Genomic DNA, 24,319 nt, shown 5'->3' on the forward strand with positions numbered 1-24,319 from the left:
CCCTGTAGCGGTGGGCGGTTTCTGGGTGTGGCGCCTCCTGATCTGGGCGTCGCCGCCTCAGGGTCTTGGTTCCCACAACCGGGTTAAGGGATTACGCTCCCCCCCGCCCCGGCCTCCTGTGAGTCAGGCTCCTGACCTCGCGTCTCCTTTCCAGTTTTTCCATCATCCTCCATCACTGCCAGAGTCTGAGGGCCACCCGGGGCCCAGCGGCTGTGGGGCTCCTTGAGGCCTGATGGGGGGCAGCCCCGACGCTCTGGGATTGCTCCCGTGCTTGTAAGCGAAGCCCTCAGCTCAGCGCTCGGTCTTCTCGGGGCCAGAAGGCGAGGAGGGGCTGAGGCGGGCTGGCGTCTGCCTGGGGCCGGCAGCCGTCCCGGCCTGTAGCTCACAAGCAAGCCTCCCCCGCCCCACCCCTCAGCAGGAGGCCTGATGGTGATGCCCACATGTGGGACAGTCCTGGGGGCCGCAGTGAAGACTGGTGGGCAGGGCGGGTCCCTCAGTGTCCCGGGAGCCTCTGCCTTGCCAGCTTCCGGCGCCTCAGCGCCCCGCCTCCCTCGCTCCCTGGCCCGCCTCCCGCAGGGGCCCGCGGTGGCATCTGAAGAGAGCCCACCCCACAGGCCCATCGTAAAACCCACCACTGCCCTGGGGCTCAGCGCCCGAAGCACCGAGATAAGCTCAACCAGAGATAAGCCGACAGCAGGAAACACTCCAGCCGCAGGACCCTCCCGGCAGGAGATCCCGTCCCGCCCTCCGCCCCCGCCCTTGTGAGCACAAAAAACAATCCTGGCAGTAGCCTAACCCCAGGAAGACCCATGCTCCCATTTTGGGGTGCGACTCGGCCTGCAGAGTCTCGTCACCTCACGGACTTCCAACAAAGCCGGTGTTTGTCTGATACTCTTGGCCTCCTCTCCTTTCTAACATCGACACCCCATAATCCAGGGCCCTTCAGCCCATGTGCAGAGCCCGAGCCCGGGTGGGAGGTATCGGGGCTGCCTTGTAACAGGTAACGGGGCAGCCCGCGGCCCTGTGTCCCCACCCCTGTGGCAGCCCAGCAGAACGCTTGAGGCAGGACCCTTGCCGCCATGTGGGTCCCTGGAGAACCTGGATATTTCCCTGGGCCACAGGCCAGAGACCAACTCACCTTTACAAGAAATGAGCCGACACCGCAGGGAGCACGGGCTGCAGGCGCTGACGCCCCACGCTGGGGAGCCTGACAACACCTCCTGCCCCACCTCCCCACAAACTTTCTCACCCAAGCCCTTTACACTCAGACCCGAGCCCCACGAGACGGGTCTCTTTGTGTGTGCATAGGAGAGCTGGGGTGCGGGCCAGAGTTGCAGGGGGGTCGGGGAGGATTCACCAGAGACAGAGTGGGGAGCAGAAGCGGTGGATCCACTGAAAGCCACTGCTGAGGGGAGCAGCGGGGAGACGGGAGAGGTGTCTCCCCTGGCCAGGATCACACTCAGATCACAGCGGTGACAGCCTGAGACTGAACCCAGCACCCCCAATGAGACGAGGTCTTTCTGGCCTTGGCCTCTTGGCTGCCGGCCGGAGGAACATGCTCACCAGCCGCGCCTCCCCACCCACCCCCATTCCGGCATCCAGGGAGACGAGTGGCAAGCCTTGGAAACGGGTGTCACTGGCCAGGTCCAGGGCAGGTCCCTGCTGACCCTGTCTTCCCGTCCTGCAGGGGCTGCTGCCCTTGTCCACCCGCCCGCCTGGAGGGCCCCACGGGGAGCTCGGCAGGTGTGCACTTCAGTGCAGAACCACTTAGTTTGTTGAGACCCAAGACCTGCTCACGACCCCGTGTCCTAGCCTTGGTGAGGGTTGCCCCTTCTTCGCCCCCTCCTGACCTGGGGCACCACCTGGGTCTTCACACGCAGCAAAGCGCTACCAGCAAGGGCATGCGGTGTGCAGGCAGCTCTGGCGCGCGTCACGGTCACCAGAAGCGCAGGCTCCGCCTGGGCCCTCTCCACGCTGCCCGCTGTACTGGGCACACGCAAGCACGCGTGCCAGCGCTGGCTGACCTGGGGATGGGCAGTGACCCTCTGGAAACCAGAATCACGGCTCCTGGGGCAGAGGCCGGCCCAGCCCCTCCCCCCACCTTAACCTCCCCACCACCAAATGAACAGCAGCATCCTGGCGCCTGCGGGCTGGTCTCCCAGGAGCCCACCCACCCGCAGTGCGGACAGAACAGGCTCCTCAGGGAGGAGGGCTCTTGGGGCGGCCCTGGGGGCACAGCTGTGGTGGCTGAGGGACTTCAGGGGCCACTCCTGCCTCTGAGCTTCGTGTTTGCAGGTGACAAAAGAATCCAAAACAAGTTTGTAAAGAGTTAAGAAACTACTGTATTCTGGAGCTCACTGAGGGGGAGGGAAGCCCAAAAGGAACTGTGACCAGGACGGCCTTGCAGCGGGCAGAGCATGGGAACGTGGCGGGGGGCGCGGCCTCAGCCCGGGGCTAGAAGTAGGACAGCTCATCCTGCCGGGTCTTGCGGGTCTGGTAGCTGGACAGGGACAGGGGCTTGTTTTCGTGGGGGAGGCTCTGAAAGACCCGAAGGTGCATGAAGTCTTCCTCGCCCACTTGGACCTGGAAGGAGACCATGTGTGAGGGCAGCTGTGGGTGGACCGAGTTCCCTGCTGGACTGGCCGATGGCCCCGCTCTGCCAGCATCTCACCCAACACCCGCAGAGCGCTCAGTGCCCCAGAGGCCTGGCCTCCCGCCCAGGCGGCCAGGCTTGCCCACACGCGCACCTGCCCATGCAGGTGCGCATCTCAGGCCACCCATCCCGGAAGCGGGGCTGCCTGGCCCGCCGCACCCCTGAGCCCACACCACCTGCCCAGGCCCGCCCACCTTGATGAAGAAGTTCCTCCCGGCGACCAGCTGGCTCTTGAACTCCACGGCCTTGAACATGGGGAACGTCTTGTTCTCCTTCTCTTCCAGCTGGGCCTTCACCTGTGGGGGGACCAACCGCAACTTGCAGGCCTCCCACTGAGTGTCCTCACCAGCGGTTGTAGGTGATGGACAAAGAGCAGACGCCCTTTTCCTTCTGTGGCACATCAGTGGCTCCCAGCGTCCTGCTGGCCCTTCTCTCCCAGACACAGGCACTTTTACACTTTCGTCCTTACAACACTGTGGACATCTTTATTCACTTCATTTGCATGTAGAAGAGCTGGGGTGCAGGCCAGAGGTTCCTGCACCTCTGGTGAGAGGACTCCCCAGAGACAGAGCGGGGAGCAGAACAGGCAGATACACTGAGATACACTGCTGAGGGGAGCAGAGGGGAGACAGGAGAGGTCTGCCGCGCCCCGGGGGTTGCCTCCCTGCCTGGGGATGTCAGGCCACAGCGGTGACAGTGCGATAGTGGTTAAGTGAGACTTAACCCCTGCGCCACCAGGGAGGCCTTGTGTATATCTTTATCCTATTTTTCTTTTCAATGAATGTGGGAACAGTTCACGTGAAAGACCTTATGTTGTTTTTAAACTATTCTTTTGGGTCTCCCCTGGTGGCGCAACAGTTGAACGCTGGGTTGCGAAGCTGCCCACAGCCTCTGCGGTGCCGGTTCGATCCCCGGCCACCGGTGAGGGTCCCACATGGCGCGCAGACCTCTCCTGCCGCCCGCTGCTCCCCTCAGCAGTGTCCTTCGTCAGTCTGCCTGTTCTGCTCCCCACTATGGCTCTGGTGAATTCTCTCACCCCCCACTCCCTGCACTTCTGACTGTACCCATACCCAGTGCTTGTATAAATAAATAAATCTAAAAAAATGCAAATATTCTCCAATTAAAATCTTCCACTTGAAACAAAATCTAATCTTTTTTAAAAAAGATTTATTTTTATTTATGTATATATACAAGATCTGGGGTACAGGCCAGAGGTGTGGGGGGGTGAGAGGATTCACCAGAGACATAGTGGGGAGCAGAACAGGCAGACTGACCGAAGTACACTGCTGAGGGGAGCAGCAGGCGAGTAGGAGAGGTCTGCAGCCCCTGTGGGTTGCTCCCTGGACAGGGATCCAACTCATGCAGAGGCTGCAGAGGCTGCAGACAGCCTCATAGGTTGCCTCTTAACCCCTTGCCACCAGGGAGGCCCTAAATCTAATCTTAAGTCTACGTTTCTGTCATGAAGCGAGCCCTGGAGCGGCCTCCCTAGGTCCCCCTCGCAGGTGGGGACAACAGCTGAGTCAGCTGAGTGCCCGGCAGGGAGGGGTACTTTGTGGGGTCTGGGTCCCCAGGCCCTGCTCCTGCTCTCAGGGGCCGACAGGAAAGGGCCTGTCTTGGTTTCTGGTCTTTTCCTTTAAGGAGCTGAGCAGCTTTGCAGGAAGGAGTGAGTGGGTTTGTCTCTTCCTGGGTTTAGTGAAAGACATGCTCTGGCCACATCTGATCTCTGGCCACATGTGATCAGCCCGAGGGCCCTGGCCAAGCTTCGGGGAGGGGCCTGGCTGGGGACTCAGAGGGAGCCGGGCCGCAGGGCTGGGAGCCTGAATGCGGCCGACCGGCAGGTAGGATCAGCGCCTGACCTCGCCTTCTCCGGGGGTCTGCGGCCTCCACCCATCCCTGGAGACACCGGCTGGGCCACCCGGTGTCCCCCCCAAGTTCTCTCCCGCAGTGATGGGACCACCCACCCCCACCCCCACCCCACGTTCAGCGTGACACCACATTTGGGGCCTTGGGAAGCCGGGTGTCCCCGCGCTGGCGTGCGCCCAGGTCACGCGCAGGGCTTGGGGAGCAAACCCCCTTTCCAGAGGGCTCGTGGGGCTGACTCATCCCCGGCGGCGCGCGGGGCGGGGCGGGCCTGGGAGGGCGCGCGGGGGCCCCGCCGGCGCCTTCGGGCCCAGGGCTGCGGGGCGGGGCTGGGGGGGGCCGGGCGCCCCTCCTGCCGCGCCGTTTCCTCGGCCCCGGCAGCTCTAATTAATTCGGAGCCGGTTCAAACGTCTCCAGCCTAGAAGAGCGCGGGGCGCGCCCTCTCCCCGCCCGCGACCCCGAACACGGGCCTCTGCCCCGGGGCCCCGGCCGGCGCCCCTCCCGCCATTCGCGAGTGGGCGGCGGCCTCCGGGCCAGGGGCGGCCCCGGCCCCCCTACCTGGTCGGCGATGGCCTGGGTCTCGGCCGTGGCGGGCCGCGCGGCGGTGGGCGCGCCGCACATCATCCTGCCGGCGGGGCGCGCTCGCGGCGGGGGCGGCGGGCGGGGCTGGGCGCGGGGCGCAGCCTCCCCGGCCTAAGCAGGCGCGGCGGTCACGTGGCGCGGCGGTCACGTGGCGGGCGGGCGGCGCGCGGCGCCCTCGGGTGCCCGAGCCGGTCCCCGCGCCGAGGGGCCCAGGCCGGCCCCCCCCCCCCGCCCCGCCCCCCCGGGCCTGCGCGCCCGCCCCGGCCCGGCCCCCAGCCCGCCCCAGTCCCGGCCCCCAGCCCGCCCCAGTCCCTGGCCGCCCCCGCAGCCCGCCCCGGCCCGGCCCCCAGCCCGTCCCGTCCCTGGCCGCCCCCGCAGCCCGCCCCGGCCCGGCCCCCAGCCCGTCCCGTCCCTGGCCCCCAGCCCGCCCCGGCCCCCAGCCCGCCCCGTCCCTGGCCCCCAGCCCGCCCCGTCCCTGGCCACCAGCCCGCCCCAGTCCCGGCCCCCAGCCCGCCCCAGTCCCTGGCCGCCCCCCCCAGCCCGCCCCGGCCCGGCCCCCAGCCCGTCCCGTCCCTGGCCCCCAGCCCGCCCCGTCCCTGGCCACCAGCCCGCCCCAGTCCCGGCCCCCAGCCCGTCCCGTCCCTGGCCCCCAGCCCGCCCCGTCCCTGGCCCCCAGCCCGCCCCGTCCCTGGCCCCCAGCCCGCCCCGTCCCTGGCCCCCAGCCCGCCCCAGTCCCGGCCCCCAGCCCGCCTCAGTCCCGGCCCCGAGCCCGTCCCGTCCCTGGCCCCCAGCCCGCCCCGGCCCTGGCCCCCAGCCCGCCCCAGTCCCGGCCCCCAGCCCGTCCCGTCCCTGGCCCCCAGCCCGCCCCAGTCCCGGCCCCCAGCCCGTCCCGTCCCTGGCCCCCAGCCCGCCCCAGTCCCTGGCCGCTCCCCCCCCCCCCGCAGCCCGCCCCGGCCCGGCCCCCAGCCCGCCCCGTCCCTGGCCCCCGCCCCAGCCCGCCCCAGCCGGGCCCCCAGCCCTCCCCGGCCCCGGCCCCCAGCCCGCCCCAGTCCCTGGCCCCCAGCCCGCCCTTCCTCACCGAGATGAGTGAGGTCCAGAGAAGAGGGGGGAGCGGGACCTGAGTGCCAGGCAGGACAGAGGAGCGTATGGGGGGCGGGGCGCGGGGGCGGGGGTTCAGGCCTCACTCCCAAATGCTTCCTGAGGCTTGGCACCCCTCACCTGCAAGCACCAGGCTCCGCACCCCACTTGTGCAGGCTCGTGTGCCAGCGCTCTGGACGTCAGGGCCTGTGACCTCGGGACACAAGGCAGGGTCGGCAAAGGGCGCTGGATTGGGACTTTTGGGTAGGGTTAGATCCAACTACCTGGGGAGGGGCGGTCCCTTTCCTTTTGTGGGGCAGGGTGGGGGGTGCCTATGTGGGGAGCTGTCCGAACAGGAGGGCCTTTCAGAAAAATCCAGCAGCCCCCACCCAGACCGCAAGGTCCAGCTTTTCCTCCTGCTGGGCCCAGGGGTGTCACCTGTGAGCAGGTGTGCCGGGCGTGAGCCTACCTGCCCAGGCAGGGCCCGGCCTGTAACTTCAGGAAAGGGTGGGAGGTGAGGTGTGGCTGAGCCCTGGGGACAGGGAGGAGACTCCTGGGAGCTTTCATAATTGAATGAGTAGTTGACAGACTCATCTGACCTCGTGAATATGGAGACGTCTTCCGTGTATGAAGCAACGGACCGAACAAAAGCTCTGGGAGGGAAGGCAGGGGGTTCGGGGCCTTTTCTGGGCCTGCAGCTTGCTGCACTCCCCCCCACCCCATGTCCTGCCTATGGTCAGCCCTTCTCCCTGGACCTGGGTGTGCAGGCACCACCAGCCAAAGAGGCCGGTGGCTCAGAAAACCAGTCTCAGAGCCGAGAGGCGGTTTCCACAAAGGAAGCATTTTATTAGCGCGCGGGCAGTAAGCAGAGAAGGCAGGTGCGCCCGGCGCGGGTAGTGGAGTGTGGGCTGATGATTCCTCTGGAGAAGCAGCTCGCTTCTGAGTTCGGAGCATGGCGGGGGGCTTCGCGAGGCGCTGATGGTACCAGCATCCTGGGAACAGAAATACCTCGCCAAGCACCAGGCCCTGCCAGCAAGGCCAGAGGAACGCAGTCAGTGGCTTCTAAGGCCAGGGTCCTATCCCTGGGTCAGGGCTGGCCACACAGGCACCCACGATTTGCAAACAGAAGGGCTAATCAAGGCCCCCGATGAGAACAAGCAAAGGCCATTTATTCAGAGCTGCTGTGACCCTCACTTGGGTTTGGCAGAGGCCCAGGCAGGCGGGAAGAGGCAGCGGAGAGCAAGAGAAGGCAGGCTCGGGGCCCCGACAGGCTGTGAGCAGACGCACCCCAAGCAGGGAGTCCTGAGTGATTGGTCCAGGGGTGTATTTGGCGTTTTCTGGCATGTGAGTCAGAAGAGGCAGGGGCAGGTTCGGGGAAGCTGGTGGTCCTGGCCAGTCCAGCCCTTTGGGCTGATGGCCACAGACTGGCTTCAGCTTCTGGATGGTGGCGGCAGAGGTCGTGGGTCAGAGTTATCTCGCCTGGCCGGCCACCGCCTGGCTCCACACCCCTCCTCTCTCGCTGCTATATGCGGTCACAGCTGCTTTATTCTGGTCTGGGTCCAGACATGCTCTCAAACCACCCGGAAGAGGTCCTGGAGACCACACCCCAGGGCCTGCTGTGTGGCGCAGAGCTAGCTACTGGGCCTCCCTGCGCTCTGGGGATGCACAGCAACCTCAGGAGTCTTTTTATTTTATTTTTATTTTTTTGTTATTGTTGTCTTATTTATTTTTAATATTTATTTATACAAGCACTGGGTACAGTCAGAAGCGCGGGAGGGTGAGAGAATTCACCAGAGCCAGAGCGGGGAGCAGAGCAGGCAGAAGGACCGAAGGACACTGCTGAGGGGAGCAGCGGGCGGCAGGAGAGGTCTGCGCGCCATGTGGGACCCTCCTCCGGTGGCCGGGGAGCAGCCGGAGATCAAACCGGCGCCGCAGAGGCTGCGGGCAGCTTCGCAACCCAGCGCTCAACCGCTGCGCCCCCGGGGAGGCCCCTATCAGGAGTCTTTTTAAATCACTAAATGAGTTTACGTGTGAAACGCCCTGGGTCGTATCTGAGCTCCAGGACCAGCTGGCAGCTTCCTCCCGGTTGTCAGCCAGTGTGCCGACACAGCTCACCCAGTCACTGCGACGTGCCTGGAAGATGCTGGTATTTCCCTCTCATTCCTGATGCCATGGCTTTTCATCTTACTGGAGCAGGGTAAAGACCATCTGTCTTGTCCTGGGGGCCAACTCAAGGACGTTGAACAGCGTGGCCAGTGGAGATCTGTATTCTGGGGGGCAACTTCGCAGTGGCTGAGCAATGAGAAGCGCCAGAGCTGGGGCAGGCTGTCACACTGCGGACAGGATCTGACGTGGAAAAGGATGAAGAAGGTGAAGGTGGCAGAGCAGAGCGCGAGGCAGGGCCCTTCTGGACAGGCCAGGCCACGAACTGCAGGTAGCCGGCTGGGAAGCCATCCTGGCCTGGACCTGGGGCGTCCAGTGTGAACACGGATTTCTCCACACTTTCTGGAAGGCACAAGCAGGACATCTTCGGGAAGTGGAGTCCCTCAGCATCAAATGGAAACGGGAGAGCGGGTCTTTATTTCTTGTGGCAGGAGGTGACCCTCTATTGCTGACTTGTGCCCAGGGTGCTGTCCCCAGCTGTCCTCAGTGTTCTTCATCCTAGCTATGCCGTGGCACAGAACAAATGCCAGCGCCCTGGTGGGTGTGATGTTATGGGGTACTATAGCTAGAAGGCGGAAAACACATCTACTCCCCAAATTCCCGGAGAATTTCCTTTTTGCTATTGTAATTTTTAAACTTTTTTTTTTTTAAGATTTATTTATGCATACAAGAGCTGGAGCACAGGCCAGAGATGCAGGGGGTGAGAGGACTCACCAGAAACAGAGTGGGGAGCAGAACAGGCAGACTGACTGAAATACACTGCAGAGGGGAGCAGTGGGCCAGTCAGGAGGGGTCTGCTGCACCATGTGGGTTGCTCCCTGATTGGCCAGGGATGGAATTCGTGCTGCAGAGGCTGTGGATTGCTTCATAGTGTGGTGCTAAACCCCTTGTTCCACCAGGGTGGCCTCCTTCAACCTTTTTATACTAAAGTAATCTGAGATTACAAGAGTAGTACAGGATTTCTGGAAGCCCCCCCCCCCCCCCCGCATTTCCACAAGCAGGAGTGCAGCACCAGTGCCAGGGCAGGAAATGGCCCCAGATGCAATCCCATGGCGAGACGTGCAGACTGACTCACATTCTACCCGCATCTAAACCCCCTTGGAGGGCCTCTCCGGTGGCGCAGTGGTTGAGCGCTGGGTTGCGAAGCTGCCCTCAGCCTCTGCGGCGCCGGTTCGATCCCCAGCTGCTCCCCGGCCACGGGAGGAGGGTCCCGCACAGCGCGCAGACCTCTCCTGCCGCCCGCTGCTCCCCTCAGCAGTGTCCTTCGGTCCTTCTGCCTGCTCTGCTCCCCGCTCTGGCTCTGGTGAATTCTCTCACCCTCCCACGCTTCTGACTGTGCCCAGTGCTTGTACAAACAAATAAAAATAAATCTTTAAAAAAAATAAAATAGACCCCCTTGGCGATCTGGACCCTCCCACTAGCACGTCCTTGTCCTGTGGCCTAGTGAGCCAACCTGGAGCCATGCTGCAGTTTTGTCTCTCAGGATCTGGATCACTTATTTCGGAAATAATCCTGTTTGGGCTTGCCTGCGGTTTCCTCACAGCCAGGTGGAGGTGATAAGCTCTGAATGGAGACGCCATGGAAGAGGCGCTGTGGCCTCGGTGCGCGGCGATGGTGGTGGGGGCGATGGCCAGGTGCCTGAGTGCCAGAGACATGGACTGCCCCCTCGAGTACAGTGGTGCCTGCCAGGCGTCTGCTCAGTGAAATGACAATTTTCCTCACTATGACCATAATTGCCTTTGAGAGCGCAGATATCACATTTGTCATCGTTCTTCAGAATTTCAGTATCCACTGACCTTGCCTGCAATACTTAGGACTGAAGTTCCTAGCAAGCGATAACTGCATGAAAACAGGCACACTGCAGTCCCTGCGCTCGCAGTCGGCATCGGCAGCTCGCGTGCACAGCGCCCATGAAGCGTGTTTAAGAAGCATCTGTGGACGCATCTCATTGAGTTCCTCTGGTGAGCCTTCCTGTCAGAGCAGCAGCGCTTCATGATCTTTCCTTTAGACTTGTCCTCTCTTTGCTGCTTGAGGCACTGAAGGGTGTTGTAGGGTAAGGAAAAATGTCAGGCTTTTCTGCCCTCCCGCCATCAGGATAGATGAGGGAACCCTGTGATCCTGAATGCATGCCTGATGGCAGCACCTGGAGTGGGTCCACCTGGGCTAAGACTCTGCTTTTAAGGGCGGCGTCACGGGGACGCCAGATGATGCCGAAGCAGAAGCCAAAAGAGAAGCCGAGAAAGAAGTAGCCAAGGGAGAAGCAGAGAAGGCCGGAGAGCCCAGATAGAGTGAAGACTTGCTGGGGCTGGGAGGACTGCCAGCCTCCCGGCCCCCCAGCCTGCCATATGCCTGGTGAATCCCAATAAAAGGCCTGCAAAACCACTGAGGACTGACTCCTCCTTTACCGGGTCTGCTGGATCCCAGAAAACCTGCACTGGTGCCTGTTCCTGCCCTTTACAGGTGCGTAGCCACCCCCTCTGTGGGAAATGGGCTTGGCGCGCTGCTCAGCAGCACCGTGGGAAGGTGAGCTCCGCGCAGCAGGACCTGGTCTAGTCATAGCGTTGCTGCCGTTTGGAGTGGAGCCTGGCATCAATATGGCACTTAAGGGCCTCCTGGTGGCCTAGGGGTTAAGTCTCAGCGCTACCAACACTATGACTCACGGAGATTAGCCTGCGTTCCATCCCCAGCCAGGAAGTGACCCATTCGGCACAGCAGACCTCTCCTGTCTCCTGCTGCTCCCCTCAGCAGTGGATTTCAGTCAGTCTGCCTGTTCTGCTCCCCACTCTGTCTCTAGGAATCCTCTCAACCCACCTCTGGCCTGCGCCCCAGTTCTTGTATGCATAAACAAATACATCTTTAAAAGAAAACAAACATGCAGCACTTAACTCATTTATGAAAGGACAAATTGTGATTCTGAAACAATCAAGTTTTTATTATGAAAGTGGTGCCACATGGGACAACAGGGCAGTAAGCACCTGCGAAAGCTGTGGCACTTCTTCCTTATGTGCTGTTGCTCAGCAACTGTTTATTTCTGACATCAGACTCCCCCCAATCAAACACGGGGCAGTTATTGCTTAAAAGTGAGGACATTCTGGGGCCTCCCTGGTGGCGCAGGCGGTTGAGTGCCACACTGTGAAGCTGTCTGCAGCCTCTGCAGAGCGGGTTCAATCCCAGCCGGCTGGCGAGGGTCCCACATGGTGCAGCAGACCTCCCATCTCGCCCGCTGCTCCCCTCAGCAGTGTGTTTCGTCAGTCTGCCTGTTCTGTTCCCTGCTGTCTCCGGTGGATCCTCTCACCCTCCCGCTCATCTGGTTGGTACCCTGGTACTTGTATAAAAATGGATGAATCTTAAAAAAAAAAAAAAAAGCGAGGACATTCTATATCAGGTGTTGGCGAACCACGGTCCATGGCCAAACTCCACCCACCATGTTTTGAAAATAAAGTGTCCCTGGCCCACAGTCACGCCCACTCACTACATAGCAGCCACAGGTGCCCTCCGATGCAGGGGCTGTGTAGCCCACAGCTGCAAATATTTACCATCACAGCTGTGTATGACCATTAACACGATCCCCTGGGAAAATCCTGTTTACGAGATGTGCCTTGGCAGACACTGGGTACGTGGATATGGCATGGCCCCACCAGCCCACTGGGAGGAGTGCCTCACTGGGCCGACAACATGTGCACAATGGCCTCTACTCTCCTCTGCAAATCTGGAGATTGGGCGCGAGACAGCTGGTGCCTATGCTCCTCCTTGGGCAATTCAGTGCTCGCTGCTTGACTCCACCAAGAGGATGCTGGGAGTTGGGCCTGCGTTCCCTGGTTTCCCTTCTCTGGACTTTCTCTTGGACTGCTTGCTCTGTATCCTTTTGCTATAATGAGTCGTAGCTGTGAGTCCTCCTAGCAAACCAGTGAACCTAGAGATGCTTTTAGGGTGCCCTGACATATGGCATGTAGGGTAAGTAAAAAGTGTCTGGCTTTTCTGCCCTCCCGCCATTAGATTAAATGCATGCCTGATGGCGGACACCTGGAGTAGGCATGCATAGGTGCGTACACCTGGACTGGCTTACAAGAACGGAAGAGTACCACCAGAATGAGAACCAGCGAGGGAACACAATGGAACCATCAGAAGAGAGAGAGCAAGATGAGAGAACAAGCCGAAAGAACGCTGGAGAGCCCAGGTAGAGTGAAGATTTGCTGGGAGGCCTGCCAGCCTCCCAGCACCCCTGCCTGCCATGTACTCGGTAAAATGGCAATAAAAGCCTGAAAAAGCCACCGATGGCTCCAGCACTCTCCTTTACCCATCTGCTCCAACCAGAGAACCTGCTCTGTACCCATCCTGCCACTATATGGCACTTACAGAAAAGTCTGTTGACCCCATTTATACAAACAGCACTGTCACACCTAAGAAGATAAACATTTTTGTCTAACCTCTGGCCCACATGCAAGCTCTCCCAGTTGCTCCCAAACGACTTCTGGAGCTTTCTCTCTGAACTGGGCTTCAGGGAGATTTGCATATTGCACCCCTCCCCCCATATTCAGTCGCCTATACCCTCGTTCCTGCCATTAACCTGGGGAGGCGGTCTGGCTCGTGACCGTTTTCCAGAGCCCGAAGCCCGGAGCAGAGGCCCGCGGGAGGCCGGCTCGCGGACGGCGGTGTGTCCGGGCCTCTCCCGCCCGCCGATGACCGACGACCCCCGTCCACAGCGACTCACGCGGCCGGCGGCCTCCCTCCTCGCCCTTCACCCGAGCTGCCGGCGTTCCCGGCCAAGAAGCGCGCCCCTCACCCCCGGGAGCGGGTACGCACGACCCTCCTGAATCAGAGGTGTCCGCAGCGAAGGTCCCCCCGACGGTCGCCACTAGGCGCGGCCGGGTCATCCGCCCGCGCGGACGGTGACGTCACGCCCCGCGCCCGGACGGAGAGACGCTGGCGGTGACGTCTCATGCGCGCCCGGGAAGGAGCGGCGCTGGAGGTGACGTCTCATGCGCGCCCGGGACGGAGCGGCGCAGGCGGTGACGTTACGCGGCGCGCGCCGGAGTAGCGGCGAGGTCCTGAGGCCCGGGGCTCGGCGGCGGCGGTCATGGTTTCGCGCGTGCGGCTCCCTCCCGAGGTCCAGCTGGCGCAGCGCCTGGCGGGGAACGAGCAGGTGACCCGGGACCGGGCGGTGAGGCGGCTCCGCAAGTACATCGTCGCCAGGACTCAGCAGGCCGCAGGTAGGCGCGGGGCTGGGGACGGGCCCGGGCGGGGCGGGGCGGGGCGGGCAGGCCCGGGCCTGGACTGGGGTGCTCGCCGCCGCGTGGAGCCTGCGCGTGGCCGGGTTCCCACAGCCCAGCGCCCCGTGGCCGGGGCGGTGCCCTCGTGGCCCTCCTGGTGCCCGCGTGGACACCCCTCCTCAGACCTTAATGCCTTTGCCCGGCTCAGTTCCCTTTTTCTGGGAACCTGCCCTCCCAGTCAGACCATACGTTCCTCTGCCCATTGCTTTCCCGTCAGAGCGCTATTTGGCATTGTGGGTCGCTGTTTGTGTAATTCTTGATGTGTCGTTTGACCAGAAATGCACCCTGTTCCTTAAATGGGGAACCGCTCTAGAGCAGTGGTTCTCAAGCGTGGCCCTTCTCAGTAGCTTCAGCATCGCCTGGACACTTCCTTAGAAATGGACACTGTTGGGGCCCAGCCCAGACCTGAATGGGCAGATGGGGTAAGGCCAGCAGTCTGTGGCCTAAGCAGCTCCCCGTGTGATTCTGATACTAAGCCTTGTCCCAGGAGCAGGCACCAGATTTTTTCTTTTGAAACATGAACTGTCGGCAGAAAACTGCAGACTTTTACGTGTAACACTGGGTGAGTAGTTGGTACGCTCAGCTTTGTAGCCACCCACTGGCTCAGGAGACACAGTGCTGTGCCTGAGGCGAGTAGCTGTTCAGTCAGTGTCACCGAGTTCATGGATAGCAGCCACCTGGGGAGCCCCTGTAGCCACAGAGCCCGTGGGTGCTGAGTCATGATGCTGCCTTGGGTGGAGGTGCCTCCTCAGGAGGACACATTCCTCTGACTTTGCACTTACACTGAAGGGTGGCTCCTTGGGTCTGAGTGGTGCTGGTTCTGGTGCAGGTGGATTCACCCATGACGAGCTGCTGAAGGTCTGGAAGGGACTGTTTTACTGCATGTGGATGCAGGACCAGCCACTTCTCCAGGTGAGTGTGGGCAGGTAGCAGCAACCCCGGTGGAGCACAGCTGGGCCTGTGGTGGACCTGCATTCTGACGCTGCAGAGATGGCTGGGTGAAGTTTATGGCTCCTGTGTTTTCCTCTTTATTTATTTATTTTTAAAGATTTATTTATTTATTTATACAAGAACCGGGTACAGTCAGACGTGCTGGAGGGTGAGAGAATTTACCAGAGCCAGAGCGGGGAGCAGAGCAGGCAGAAGGACCAAAGTACTCTGCTGAGGGGAGCAGTGGGCGGCAGGAGAGATCTGCGTGCCATGTGGGACCCTTGCCTGGTGGCTGGGGATCGAACCGGCGCTGCAGAGGCTGCGGGCAGCTGTGCAACCCAGCTCTCAACCACTGCGCCACCGAGGAGGCCCTGTTTATGTTTCTTAAATGACCGGAAGGGCCAGGGGCTTTGGTCAGAGCGAGAGCGGGCCTTGCATTTGCTGAGTTGAGTGCCTGGAGAAGCTGGAAGCCATCCGGGTCACACTTGGTGAGGCCCTGGCTCATCCATGCTCTGCCAGGTAGCAGAGGAACCCGTTAGGGAAGCCCAGGGATAGAGCGGGGTTTTCTGAGACGAGGGTTTCTCCCACTGACCTTTTTTGTGGGTCTTTTTTTTTTTTTTTAATACAAGCACTGGGTGCAGTCAGAAGCGCGGGAGGGTGAGAGAATTCACCAGAGCCAGAGCGGGGAGCAGAGCAGGCAGAAGGACCGAAGGACACTGCTGAGGGGAGCAGCGGGCGGCAGGAGAGGTCTGCAGGCCATGTGGGACCCTCACCCAGTGGCTGGAGATCGAACTGGCACTGCAGAGGCTGCGGGCAGCCTCGCAACCCAGCTCTCAACCACTGCGCCACCGGGGAGGCCCTTTTTTTTTTTTTTTTTTTTTTAATGGACTTCATGTTTTTAGCGCCATGTCGGGTTCACAGTAAGCCTGAGAGGAGCAGGCACTGAGTGCTTTTGCAGACCCCTCCCCCGTGGCACACACTCTACCGTCGCGTCCCCCATGGGAGGGCGCCACTGTCACACTGGGTGAACTAGCAGGAAACAGCATGTCATGCACGGTACACAGCCTACATCAGGCTTGTCCCTGGGGTGTGTTCTTGGACATCTGCATGACGGGCAGTGAGAGGCGCCACCAGCATGGTGTCCTGTGGTGTCACTAGACTGTCAGCCCCTCTCAGAGTGCAAGTCGTCTGCTCTTCACGAGCACCCAGGTTTGTGTTTTGTGCCTATGCTAGACTTGCTCACAGGGAGACTCTGGAATTTTCTCTGTGGCAAGCGTACCAGGTAATTCTCGACTGACTCGAACGGTCTGGCTGACACCCTCCTCCGGCAGCTCAGGTGGCTGTGCGTCCCGGTCTCTCAGCCTCTCCCTTGACTGCCCTTCACCCTGGGCTTTTGTTGCTGGGGTTCAGTTTTGCCCCTTTTTGTGAGATTCTGCAGGTCCCGGCATGGTGGGCTGGCACAGTGGGGTCTTGAACATCATGCACACCAGCTGAAAGGCCCCCTGAGTCTGAGCCGGGTGAGTGGACAGCGAGGGCCATGTTTCTTTGGGTCTGAGGAGTTTTACTGTTCCCCATGCAGGAGGAACTGGGGAGGACCATCTCCCAGCTCATCCACGCTTTCCAGACCGTGGAGGCGCGTGAGTACCCTGCCATGGCTGAGCCTGCTGGTGGGAGGGAGCCCGGGTCCCCACTTGAACTGCTCTCTGCCAGGCACTGGCCCGGGGATTCCTGTGCAGCATGCCCTGGCTCCAGGCTCGGCGAGGAGTCTGGCTGGCTCACAGCATGCGCGTTAGAGTTCAAGCGGAAGCTAGTCTGGTGTCCCCCCGGTTTGGCCGAGTCTCGCCCGGTGGTGCACACTTCCTCCAGCCTGTTCTAACTCTTTGCCGTCTTTAGAGACTCCGCGCCCAGTGTCAGGCCGGGCAGCGTCCCTGGCACTGACCTCAGGGTGACTCGCTAGAGATGCCCCTGGCTCTGGGTGTGCTTAGTTCAGATGTGTGTGAGTGGGCGGGTAGTCATGGGTAGGGGCTGCCATCAGTTACAGACACTGCCATCACCTTTGCCCTTAGGAACCTGCAGAGGTCTCTGCTCAGCAAAAGGTCAGGTCCCAGGCTATACCCAGGGGCACCTGAGTTCATGAGCATGAACCGCCCATTCCTCACCCCTCTGCTGCCTTTGCTGTTGGGAGAAGTCCCTAGTGGGAGCTGGGGAGGCCTTGGCATCCCAAGGTCAGGGCACCCCTTCCTCTTTAGAGAATGCGGCTGCACTTGGCTCCTCTCCCCCAGTTTCCCAGTCATCACAAATCTAAGCCACGCGCTTGTGGCACAGCGACTCGAGCCAGGTCCCGGTGTCCCAGTCCTGCACTCCCTTCCTAGAGCAGCGTCCACGCTCCTCCACCATTCTCTTGGGCCCTTGTCCCCCACAGAGCACCTGTTCCTCCAGACCTTCTGGCAGACCATGAACCGCGAGTGGCTGGGCATCGACAGGCTGCGCCTGGACAAGTTCTACCTGGTGAGGGGGCAGGGGCAAGGGGAGCGGGCACAGCTCGCATGGCCTGGGCTATGCCCTGACAGCGCCTTTTGTCCCGCAGCTCATGAGGATGGTCCTGCATGAGTCCTTGGAGGCCCTGCGGACGCGGGCCTGGGAAGACAGGTTGGTGCCAGCACGCGTGTCGGGATGTGGCGCTGTGTGCTCTGCTCCCCTGAGGGCCCTGGGAGGTGGCATTGCAGCCCAGAAAGCTTAGACCGAGTCTGAACTGCGCCTGCTCAGCGCCCGGCACTCGGCCAAGCAACCCTCCAGACGGCTGCTCTCGAAGCTGCTGCTGACGGGCACGCTGTCTACGAAACCGCGGCTCCCACCTGACTCGCAAGCGCTTCGGGGTGGCTCCAGCCCCTCTGGGACCCTGGGAGCAGCGGTAGGGCGTCCCGCCGCCAGCCCTGAGGCTCTGTGGCCAGAGAGCAGGTGCCAAGCCTTGGGGTACCTGGGTGCCGGGACCAGGTGTGGCTCCAGCGGTGGCTTTCAGCAGGGAGTCGCGTGAGGGTTTGTTTCCTCATGTCTTCCTCCTCCGAGCGCGGGGCGTGTTTGGTCTCACGAGCCTGGCGCTGCTCAGAAACAGTTAGAAAGCAGCTGACGGACCGCAACAGATCGGCTGCGCGCTGACCAGCGATCCTGGAGAGGGAGGTGTTTGTCTCCAGCCGCTGCTGCTCTGGGCGGTCCCTGCGGGGCATTTGGCGGCCGGGGCAGGAAGCCTCGGCCCAAGGCCCCCGGGGCGCGGGGCCCAGGTTGGCGGACATGCCGCCAGCCAGTCCCGCGCTGAGCCGAGAGCTGCCGTGGCAGCTGGACATGAGCGCAGGCGCCAGGGCTCACCCTTCGGTCCTCTGAGGACCTTGCCACCCCTGCAGGCCGGTGCGGGCGCGCCCTGGGGGGCTGGTGACTGGGAGGGAGCAAACCCCGAGGAGGCAGTTCCGCTTTAGTGACGCTCTGTGGCTGATGGTCACGCACACGCGCAGCCTTGTTGTCACGGCGGCTCGGCGCCGAGGTCCCTCTGAAGAGGCGCCGCCGTCACGTCAGCGTGACAGGACAGCAGCAGGGCTCCTGGCTGCTCCTGTCCTAAGGGACCCGAGGGAGTGTTCGTTGTCTTCACGCTGGTCTCCTGCCCCTCCCCTGTCCTGGGCATAACCAGCACTGAGCCCCACCTTGCTGGGCCTGCGGACCCCCGGAGGTGTTGCGGAAGGCGCGGCTCTGATGTGGGGAGCAGGGGTCTGTCTGTAATCGCCCACCTGCTTTCACATACCCCAGCTGTGAGAGGCTGCTCTGGGGCTCTTGACCTCAGAAGCTGGGCCTCCAGGCCGGGAGCCAGCAGCAGGCGCCCCTGGGATGTGCTCAGGTGGCAACTCATCAGTCGGTGACAGCAGCTGTTGTCTGTGACGGGGTGTCCCGATCAGAGTCTGCTCCGTGCGGGGGAGGACATGGATCGGTGGGGACAGTGTCCTGCCCGGATGCCCGCGGGGTGGGTGGGCGTTGCCACTCCCGAACTGTGCTTTCTTCTCAGAGAGATGGAGCAGCTGCTGGAGCTGCTGACCACAGAGATTCTGCACCCCGACAGCCAGGCCCCCAATGGGGTGAAGAGCCACTTTATCGAGGTCTTTCTAGAGGAGCTGACCAAAGTGGGCGCGGCTGAGGTAGGATCCCCGGATGGGGTGTGGTGGGGTCCCTCCCTCGCTATGACTCGTGGGTGAGGTTTACAGCTGCTCCTGCTCCTCCCTGCAGCTGACCGCAGACCAGAACCTCAGGTTCATCACCCCCTTCTGTAGGATCGCCGCCCAGACCAAGGAGTGAGTGCGGGGCGCCGGCCATGGCTGGGGGAGGGCGGGCCCAGGACTCCAGGGCATGGTGCCCCCTTGGTGGACATTGCTGGTGCCCAATGGGGCTCTCAGTGGAGGAGAGGGACATGGTCGGGTCACCCCTGAGAGTGGGCCTGACAGCCTCTGCCTGCCAGGCCCCTGGTCCTGCATAACATCGCGCGGGGCATTTTTGAGACCATCGTGGAGCAGGCCCCGCTCGCCATCGAAGACCTCCTGGCCGAGCTGGACACTCAGGAGGACAGCGACGAGCACAGTGAGCCTCATGGGAGGCCGCCAAAAGGTGAGGGTCACAGGACAGTGTGTGGAGGCCTGGGCTGGGGTCCCGCCTTCACCTCCTGTCTCGGCTCCCGGGCCCCATAGGCTGTTCTCAGCACGACAGCCGTGTGGCCACAAGGCCATGCCTGTGTGCGTGTGTGTGCACGCGCATGCCTTGCCTTGCACACCCCTCGGTCCCAGCCGACTCCTGGACCCACCCACCCCATATCAGCCACACCCCCACCCAGCACTGTTGAGGTGCAGCCCAGCCCTGCCCAGGCCCCGTGCTGGCGCCATCCAGCCTCCGTCACAAGTTATGTCACCCCCTGCCCGTCCTTCCTGGCTCTCGGCCCCCAGGACAGGGAGCCCTGCAGCTGGGCTCCCAGTGCACCCCTTGCTCAGGAGGATGAGAGTAGACAGACAGTGCCGTGGTAATGTCTCCCGAGGGGCTGTGAGGAAGGGCCTGGGGCTCTCTGGCCGCGGTGGCGTCTGGTCCAGACTGTTTCCAGCCTTCACCCTGACTGGGGCCTCTTTCCGGCGCTGGGGAGGGAGGGGGGAGGGAGACCAGGTGAGAGCAGGCAGCGGTGAGGAAGGTGACCCGTGTCTGAAGGTGACGAGACAGGCCCTCCCGTGGCATGCGCCATCCCTGTCCTACACGCTGCTTTCGTGGCACATATACGTGGCCCTGGGACCAGTGTCTGAGTGCACCGCACAGGCCACCAGCTGCACTTGGTGTGTAGCACCACTCCCTCCTTTCCAGAACCTTCCTTTTCCCATGTTGAAACTCTGTGCCCTTCGCCACCGAGTACCTCCCCGCCTGCTTCCTGCCCATGGACCGGCCACCCCAGCCTCTTTTCTAAGGGGCTTGTTTGCGGTCCTCGGTCTGTCTGAGTTGATGGGTGTTGTGGTGACGGCTGGGGACAACATCACGCACCCCGTGAGAGGTCCCGGTACGCTGCGGAATGTCGTCGGCGTCTGTTTCCAAGGCTTTTGCCTCTGCCTGGGCTTCCTCTAGCCAACACCCGCCCCCTGGCATTTCATCTGGCTGTGCCGAGCGCCTGTTCCCTGTCCTGCCCCAAGTCCCTGAGCCCCTCCAGGGGACCAGGAGCCCCCAGGCAGCCCGGTTCTCCGCCACCGGCACCCACCCCTCATGGTCCCGGCGTCCTGAGACGTCGCCTCCCTCGGTGCCCGTGGGGTCCCCGCCCTCTGCGCAGGGCCTCAGTGTCACCCAGGCTCTCATGTGGGCCCTGCCCAGGCGCGCGTTCCTGACTGCATCCTGGCACACAGGCGCTGTGCGCGGGGCGGACTCGGACACGGACTCGGAGCAGGCTGGAGACGCCGAGGAGGACGGGGCCCCCAGCATGCTGCAGGTGGGTGCCTGGTCCAGGGCGCTGTGGTGGCCCTCAGACTCGGGTGCGTGGGCTGGGCCGGGCCGGGCCAGCTCAGGCAGACGCGCTGTCCAGAGCGGCTGCCCAGCGGGCGGGAAACGCGGGGTCCGAGGAGCTTCACACGCCGACTGCTTGGGGAGGAACAAGGTGGCAGGCATTTCCGGGGCGCTGCCAACTTAGTCTTGTTTTCTCCCTGCCTGAGGGAGTGTAAGGCTCAGAGTTTTGCCGACGTCAGCCTCGTTAGCCGGTCTCCCCTGCTGGCTTCCGGGAAGTCGGCCCAGGGGCTTGTGAGCAGCCGGCGCTGGTTGTACTGAGGGGCTGCTCTTAACCGCCGCCGCCGAGAGACACGTAGGAGGCTGAAAAGTTTCGTGGCACTCTTGTTCTGGGTGACCCTTTTTCTCTGGTGGGGCGTCAGCGTCCACACGTACTTTTTTAGCCTGTTTCTTGGCCCCCCCTGCCAACACCCCGAAGCTGCGCGGTGGTCCCCCTTCCGCTTTTCTCTCTCCTGGGCCCTTTGCCACTTGCCGTACATCCTGTGGCTGCGGACCTTGTGTCCTGGGCTCCCGAGTTCCGGGGGGCAGCGCCGCCCTTAGGGGGGTGGCAGGTGTCCTGGTGGCCGAGCGCAGCAGCTGTCAGGGTCCAGCGAGCTCTGCACGGGCCGCGCTCCAGGCATCTCTGCTGACGCGGCCTCCTCCCCTCTCTGGCGCAGTTTGACTACGAGGCCGTCGCCAACAGGCTCTTCCAAGAGGCCAGCCAGCCGCACACGCCCTCGCAGAACCGCAAGCGGCTCTACAAGGTGATCCGGAAGTGAGTGTCCTGGGGCGGCGCCACTTTCCTCTCAAGCGGCCACTAGTGGGCTGAGGGCTGTCCCCGTCTTCAGGGGGCGAGGCAGGCTCCCTGGGGAGCTGTCATAGGAATCTCTTGTGGCTGCCACCCCCACCCTACTCCCAGTCCACAGCCTTGGGGTGACTGTCCTGTCCTTTCAGGTTGCAGCATCTGGCTGAAGGTGAGCACGGCCACGGATCTAGAAGGACCCGGAAGGCGGGCACGTCGTCCTCGGGGGCGGCCTGCCCCCTGTGATCAGCCCCATCGGGCCGTCTCTGGAGAAAGCAGTGGTGGTCTCTGGGGGAGGCAGCTGCGGGGACTCTCCGCTTTGGCTGTTCCCTGACCCGAGGACTCGAGCGGCTCTGAAGCTCTTGGGGCGCTGTGGGGGTGGGGCCTAGGAGCCTGGTTTCTGGTTAGTCCTGTCAGGGCCACGGGTGGCATCTGGCAGGCACCTCTGTCCACAGCCAGGCTGTCAGGACCACAGGATGGGGGCGGATGCTGAGCATAGAGGCTCCCCCAATGCTTCCGTAGAGGGGCTCCCCGCGGGCACCACTGCACAGCTCCTCCCCACATCTGTTGGGGCTTTGCTGTCATTCACGCCCCACTGGGGCCTCCCCACCCCATCAGGCCTGCCCCGAAGGCCTCACTCACTGGGCCCAGTGCAGCCTTGGCCAGAGCTCCCTGTGGCAAGCGCTGGTAGGGAATCCCCCTAGGCCTCCCTCCAGGCCTTGGGCATGTCCAGACAAGGAGCCGGCGGGGCAGCTTGTGCCAGGGCAGCGGGGGCAGAGTCAGGACAGGGCCTCGTGCCGGGGATCACGGGCAGGTGCTGGCTGGGCACCCACGCATCCGGCTGCCTCCGCCTGTTGACCAGCAGCCTCCACCCTTAGGCCTGTTCCCCGAGGATGACATCCCAGAGGAAGTCTACCGGAAGCTGCAGAAAGGGAGGCGGGAGAGGAAGGCCAAGAAGCCCAGGAAGCGGTCATCCAAGCCCCAGTTGCCCAGCAGGACAGGTAGCCTGGGGATGGCGCATGCCACGGGAGGGCCTGTCTCGTCACCTTCAGACACGGGTCACCTTCCTCACCGCCGCCTGCTCTCACCTGGTCTCCCTCCCCCCACCCTCCCCAGGCTGCCCTCCCCATGGCTGGGGTGTGCTGGCCATGCTCAGGCAACCCTTTCCTGTCACCCCATGGGCTGGGAGCAGGTGGGGCCAGGGCGCCTGTGGCTGGAAGGGGCACAATGTAGGGCATGGTGGTTCCAGCCCAGCTCAGCCTGTGTCACCCCCACATCCTGGGGACGTGCTCCTCTGTCGGGCCCGGTCGCCTCTGTCCCTGTGAGGTCACACCTGGCTGGGGCTCCATACTGCTCCCTGGAAGCCGCCCATGGCTGTGGGCACCAAGGGGCTTCAGCTCAGGGCCCTGCTCTGACCAGCCCCTCTGACCAGCATCATGTGCCCGGGGCCTCGGCCTGCTTCTCGTGCCCCGAGCCCGCTGGCTGACCTTCCTGTGTCTGCAGCCTCGTGGCTCATCCTGTCTGAAGGCCGTGGACTTCAGTCTCCGCTAACGTGGGCATCCCGGCTGGGGCTGCCCTGAGGCCTCCGGGCCTTTGGCTCAGGCGGTGGCGTGTGCTGCCCTGAGCTGACACCTCAGGCACTGCCTTCTGGCCCCGTTCACGCGGCCGCCTGGCCTTGCTGTTCCAGGGAACGGCAGGGAAGAGGACGCACCCCAGGAGCAGCCCGGCGGCCGTGGCGTGAGACGGGCTCTCAGGAGGCAGCGGCGACCTCGTGCCCAGACCACAGCGAAGGGGGTGGGGAAGCAGGAGCCACAGAGGCGGCGGGCCGCGGTGGGCCGGGAGTGATGGCGGCTCGGCCGGGCGCAGAATTGGCCGTGTGCTGGGACTCCGTGTGCCGGGCCAGGACTGGAGGGAGCCGGGCCACGCTCAGTGCCAGCGTCCCGGACGGCCGGGGCGCGGGAGCCCTGCAGGCGCGGCCCAGGTCGCTGGCTGTGAAATAAAGCGCTGCGAGCTCCGGAAGCGAGTCCTGGTGGCGACAGTGCGGCCACCTGGTCCTCTGGCCCATCCCTGGGGACGTGGCTTCCCCCTCAGCGGTGTCGCCTGTGTCCTCTCCGCCTGGGGCCTGCCAGGGTGGCGCTGCAGTCCCACCCCCTGCCCTGAAGGGGGCACCTTCGGCCCTGCGATGGGCTGTGGGAGGAGCGGGCACCACTCGCCCCTCGGTAGGTGTGGACTGACCTTGCGTCCATGCCCCTCCTGGCACGGTCCCCCAGCCCCAAACCCTGCTGTCCCCCCCAGCTGCCTCGGAGGACTCGCTGCTCACCCCTGCCTGGCTGGGCACAGGGGAGCCCATGTGGGGCTTCCTTCCCAGCAGACCTCGGGGCCCACCCCAGCGCTCTGCTCTGGAGGCCCTGGACACCCCTCCAGGTATGGGGGGCCGGGGCTAGGGCCTCGGCCACTGCACCGCCTGCGCCTCCCTCTCCCCAGCCTCCCAGCACTCGCTCACAGACGCTGGGCAGAGGCGACCCCGGGAGGATGCAACTGCCTCAGGCCGTGACGTGAGCGCCCGGCTGGGGAGCGGAGCAGCTCTGTGAAGCTGACTGTGGCCCGGTGGCACCTGCCCTGGCCCCCGCAGAGAGCCGGCGGGGCCCTGTACCGTGCACGGCCGGCAGGGCCTGGGGCCGCCCGCCCACCATCACCGTCCAGACTCGCGGTGGAGGTCGGGGCTGGCTCGGGGAAGCGGGGGCTCCCAGGCCACGTCGGGCCGGGCAGCCGTCTGTGCTGGGGGGCCGGGGCGAGGGCCCCCCGGCTCTGGTTCCCTGCAGATGAGTCCCTGGGACTCGGGCCTGGTGCCGCGAGCAGCGTCGGGGCAGCCCCGGGGGGTGGGGGGGGTGGAGGGAGCCTCCTCTCGCCGGGCAGGGCACAGCCACCGTCTTCCCCGGCCCCACC

The 24,319-nt window shown here is 63.3% G+C and overlaps 2 protein-coding genes across 2 annotated transcripts; one reads left to right on the forward strand and one right to left on the reverse strand.

Moving 5' to 3' along the window:
- Positions 1 to 2,336: 2,336 nt before the first annotated feature.
- Positions 2,337 to 5,137, reverse strand: CSTB (cystatin B; the record flags this gene model as incomplete). Its single annotated transcript, XM_084232528.1, has 3 exons — positions 2,337 to 2,583; positions 2,848 to 2,949; positions 5,072 to 5,137. 3 exons carry the CDS (start codon positions 5,135 to 5,137, stop codon positions 2,455 to 2,457), a joined length of 297 nt encoding a protein of 98 aa, XP_084088654.1. The 3' UTR covers positions 2,337 to 2,454.
- An 8,115-nt stretch (positions 5,138 to 13,252) lies between these two features.
- Positions 13,253 to 23,346, forward strand: RRP1 (ribosomal RNA processing 1). The gene is made up of 13 exons (XM_084232231.1): positions 13,253 to 13,545; positions 14,435 to 14,517; positions 16,115 to 16,172; positions 16,958 to 17,043; positions 17,123 to 17,184; positions 18,584 to 18,713; positions 18,802 to 18,866; positions 19,031 to 19,176; positions 20,439 to 20,521; positions 21,249 to 21,346; positions 21,526 to 21,545; positions 22,252 to 22,374; positions 23,061 to 23,346. The coding sequence occupies exons 1-13, from the start codon at positions 13,413 to 13,415 to the stop codon at positions 23,216 to 23,218; spliced, it is 1,245 nt and encodes a 414-aa protein (XP_084088357.1). The 5' UTR covers positions 13,253 to 13,412; the 3' UTR covers positions 23,219 to 23,346.
- The last annotated feature ends 973 nt before the right edge of the window (positions 23,347 to 24,319 follow it).

Source organism: Talpa europaea (assembly GCF_964194135.1).
Source record: "Talpa europaea genome assembly, chromosome: 4".
Taxonomy (NCBI): domain Eukaryota; kingdom Metazoa; phylum Chordata; class Mammalia; order Eulipotyphla; family Talpidae; genus Talpa; species Talpa europaea.

Coding starts and splice junctions, on each gene's coding strand:
- RRP1 (XM_084232231.1), top strand. CDS start 13,413: ATGGTTTCGCGCGTGCGGCTCCCTCCCGAGGTCCAGCTGGCGCAGCGC. Junction 16,173..16,957: donor TTTCCAGACCGTGGAGGCGC/GTGAGTACCCTG, acceptor TGTCCCCCACAG/AGCACCTGTTCCTCCAGACC. Junction 19,177..20,438: donor TCATGGGAGGCCGCCAAAAG/GTGAGGGTCACA, acceptor CCTGGCACACAG/GCGCTGTGCGCGGGGCGGAC.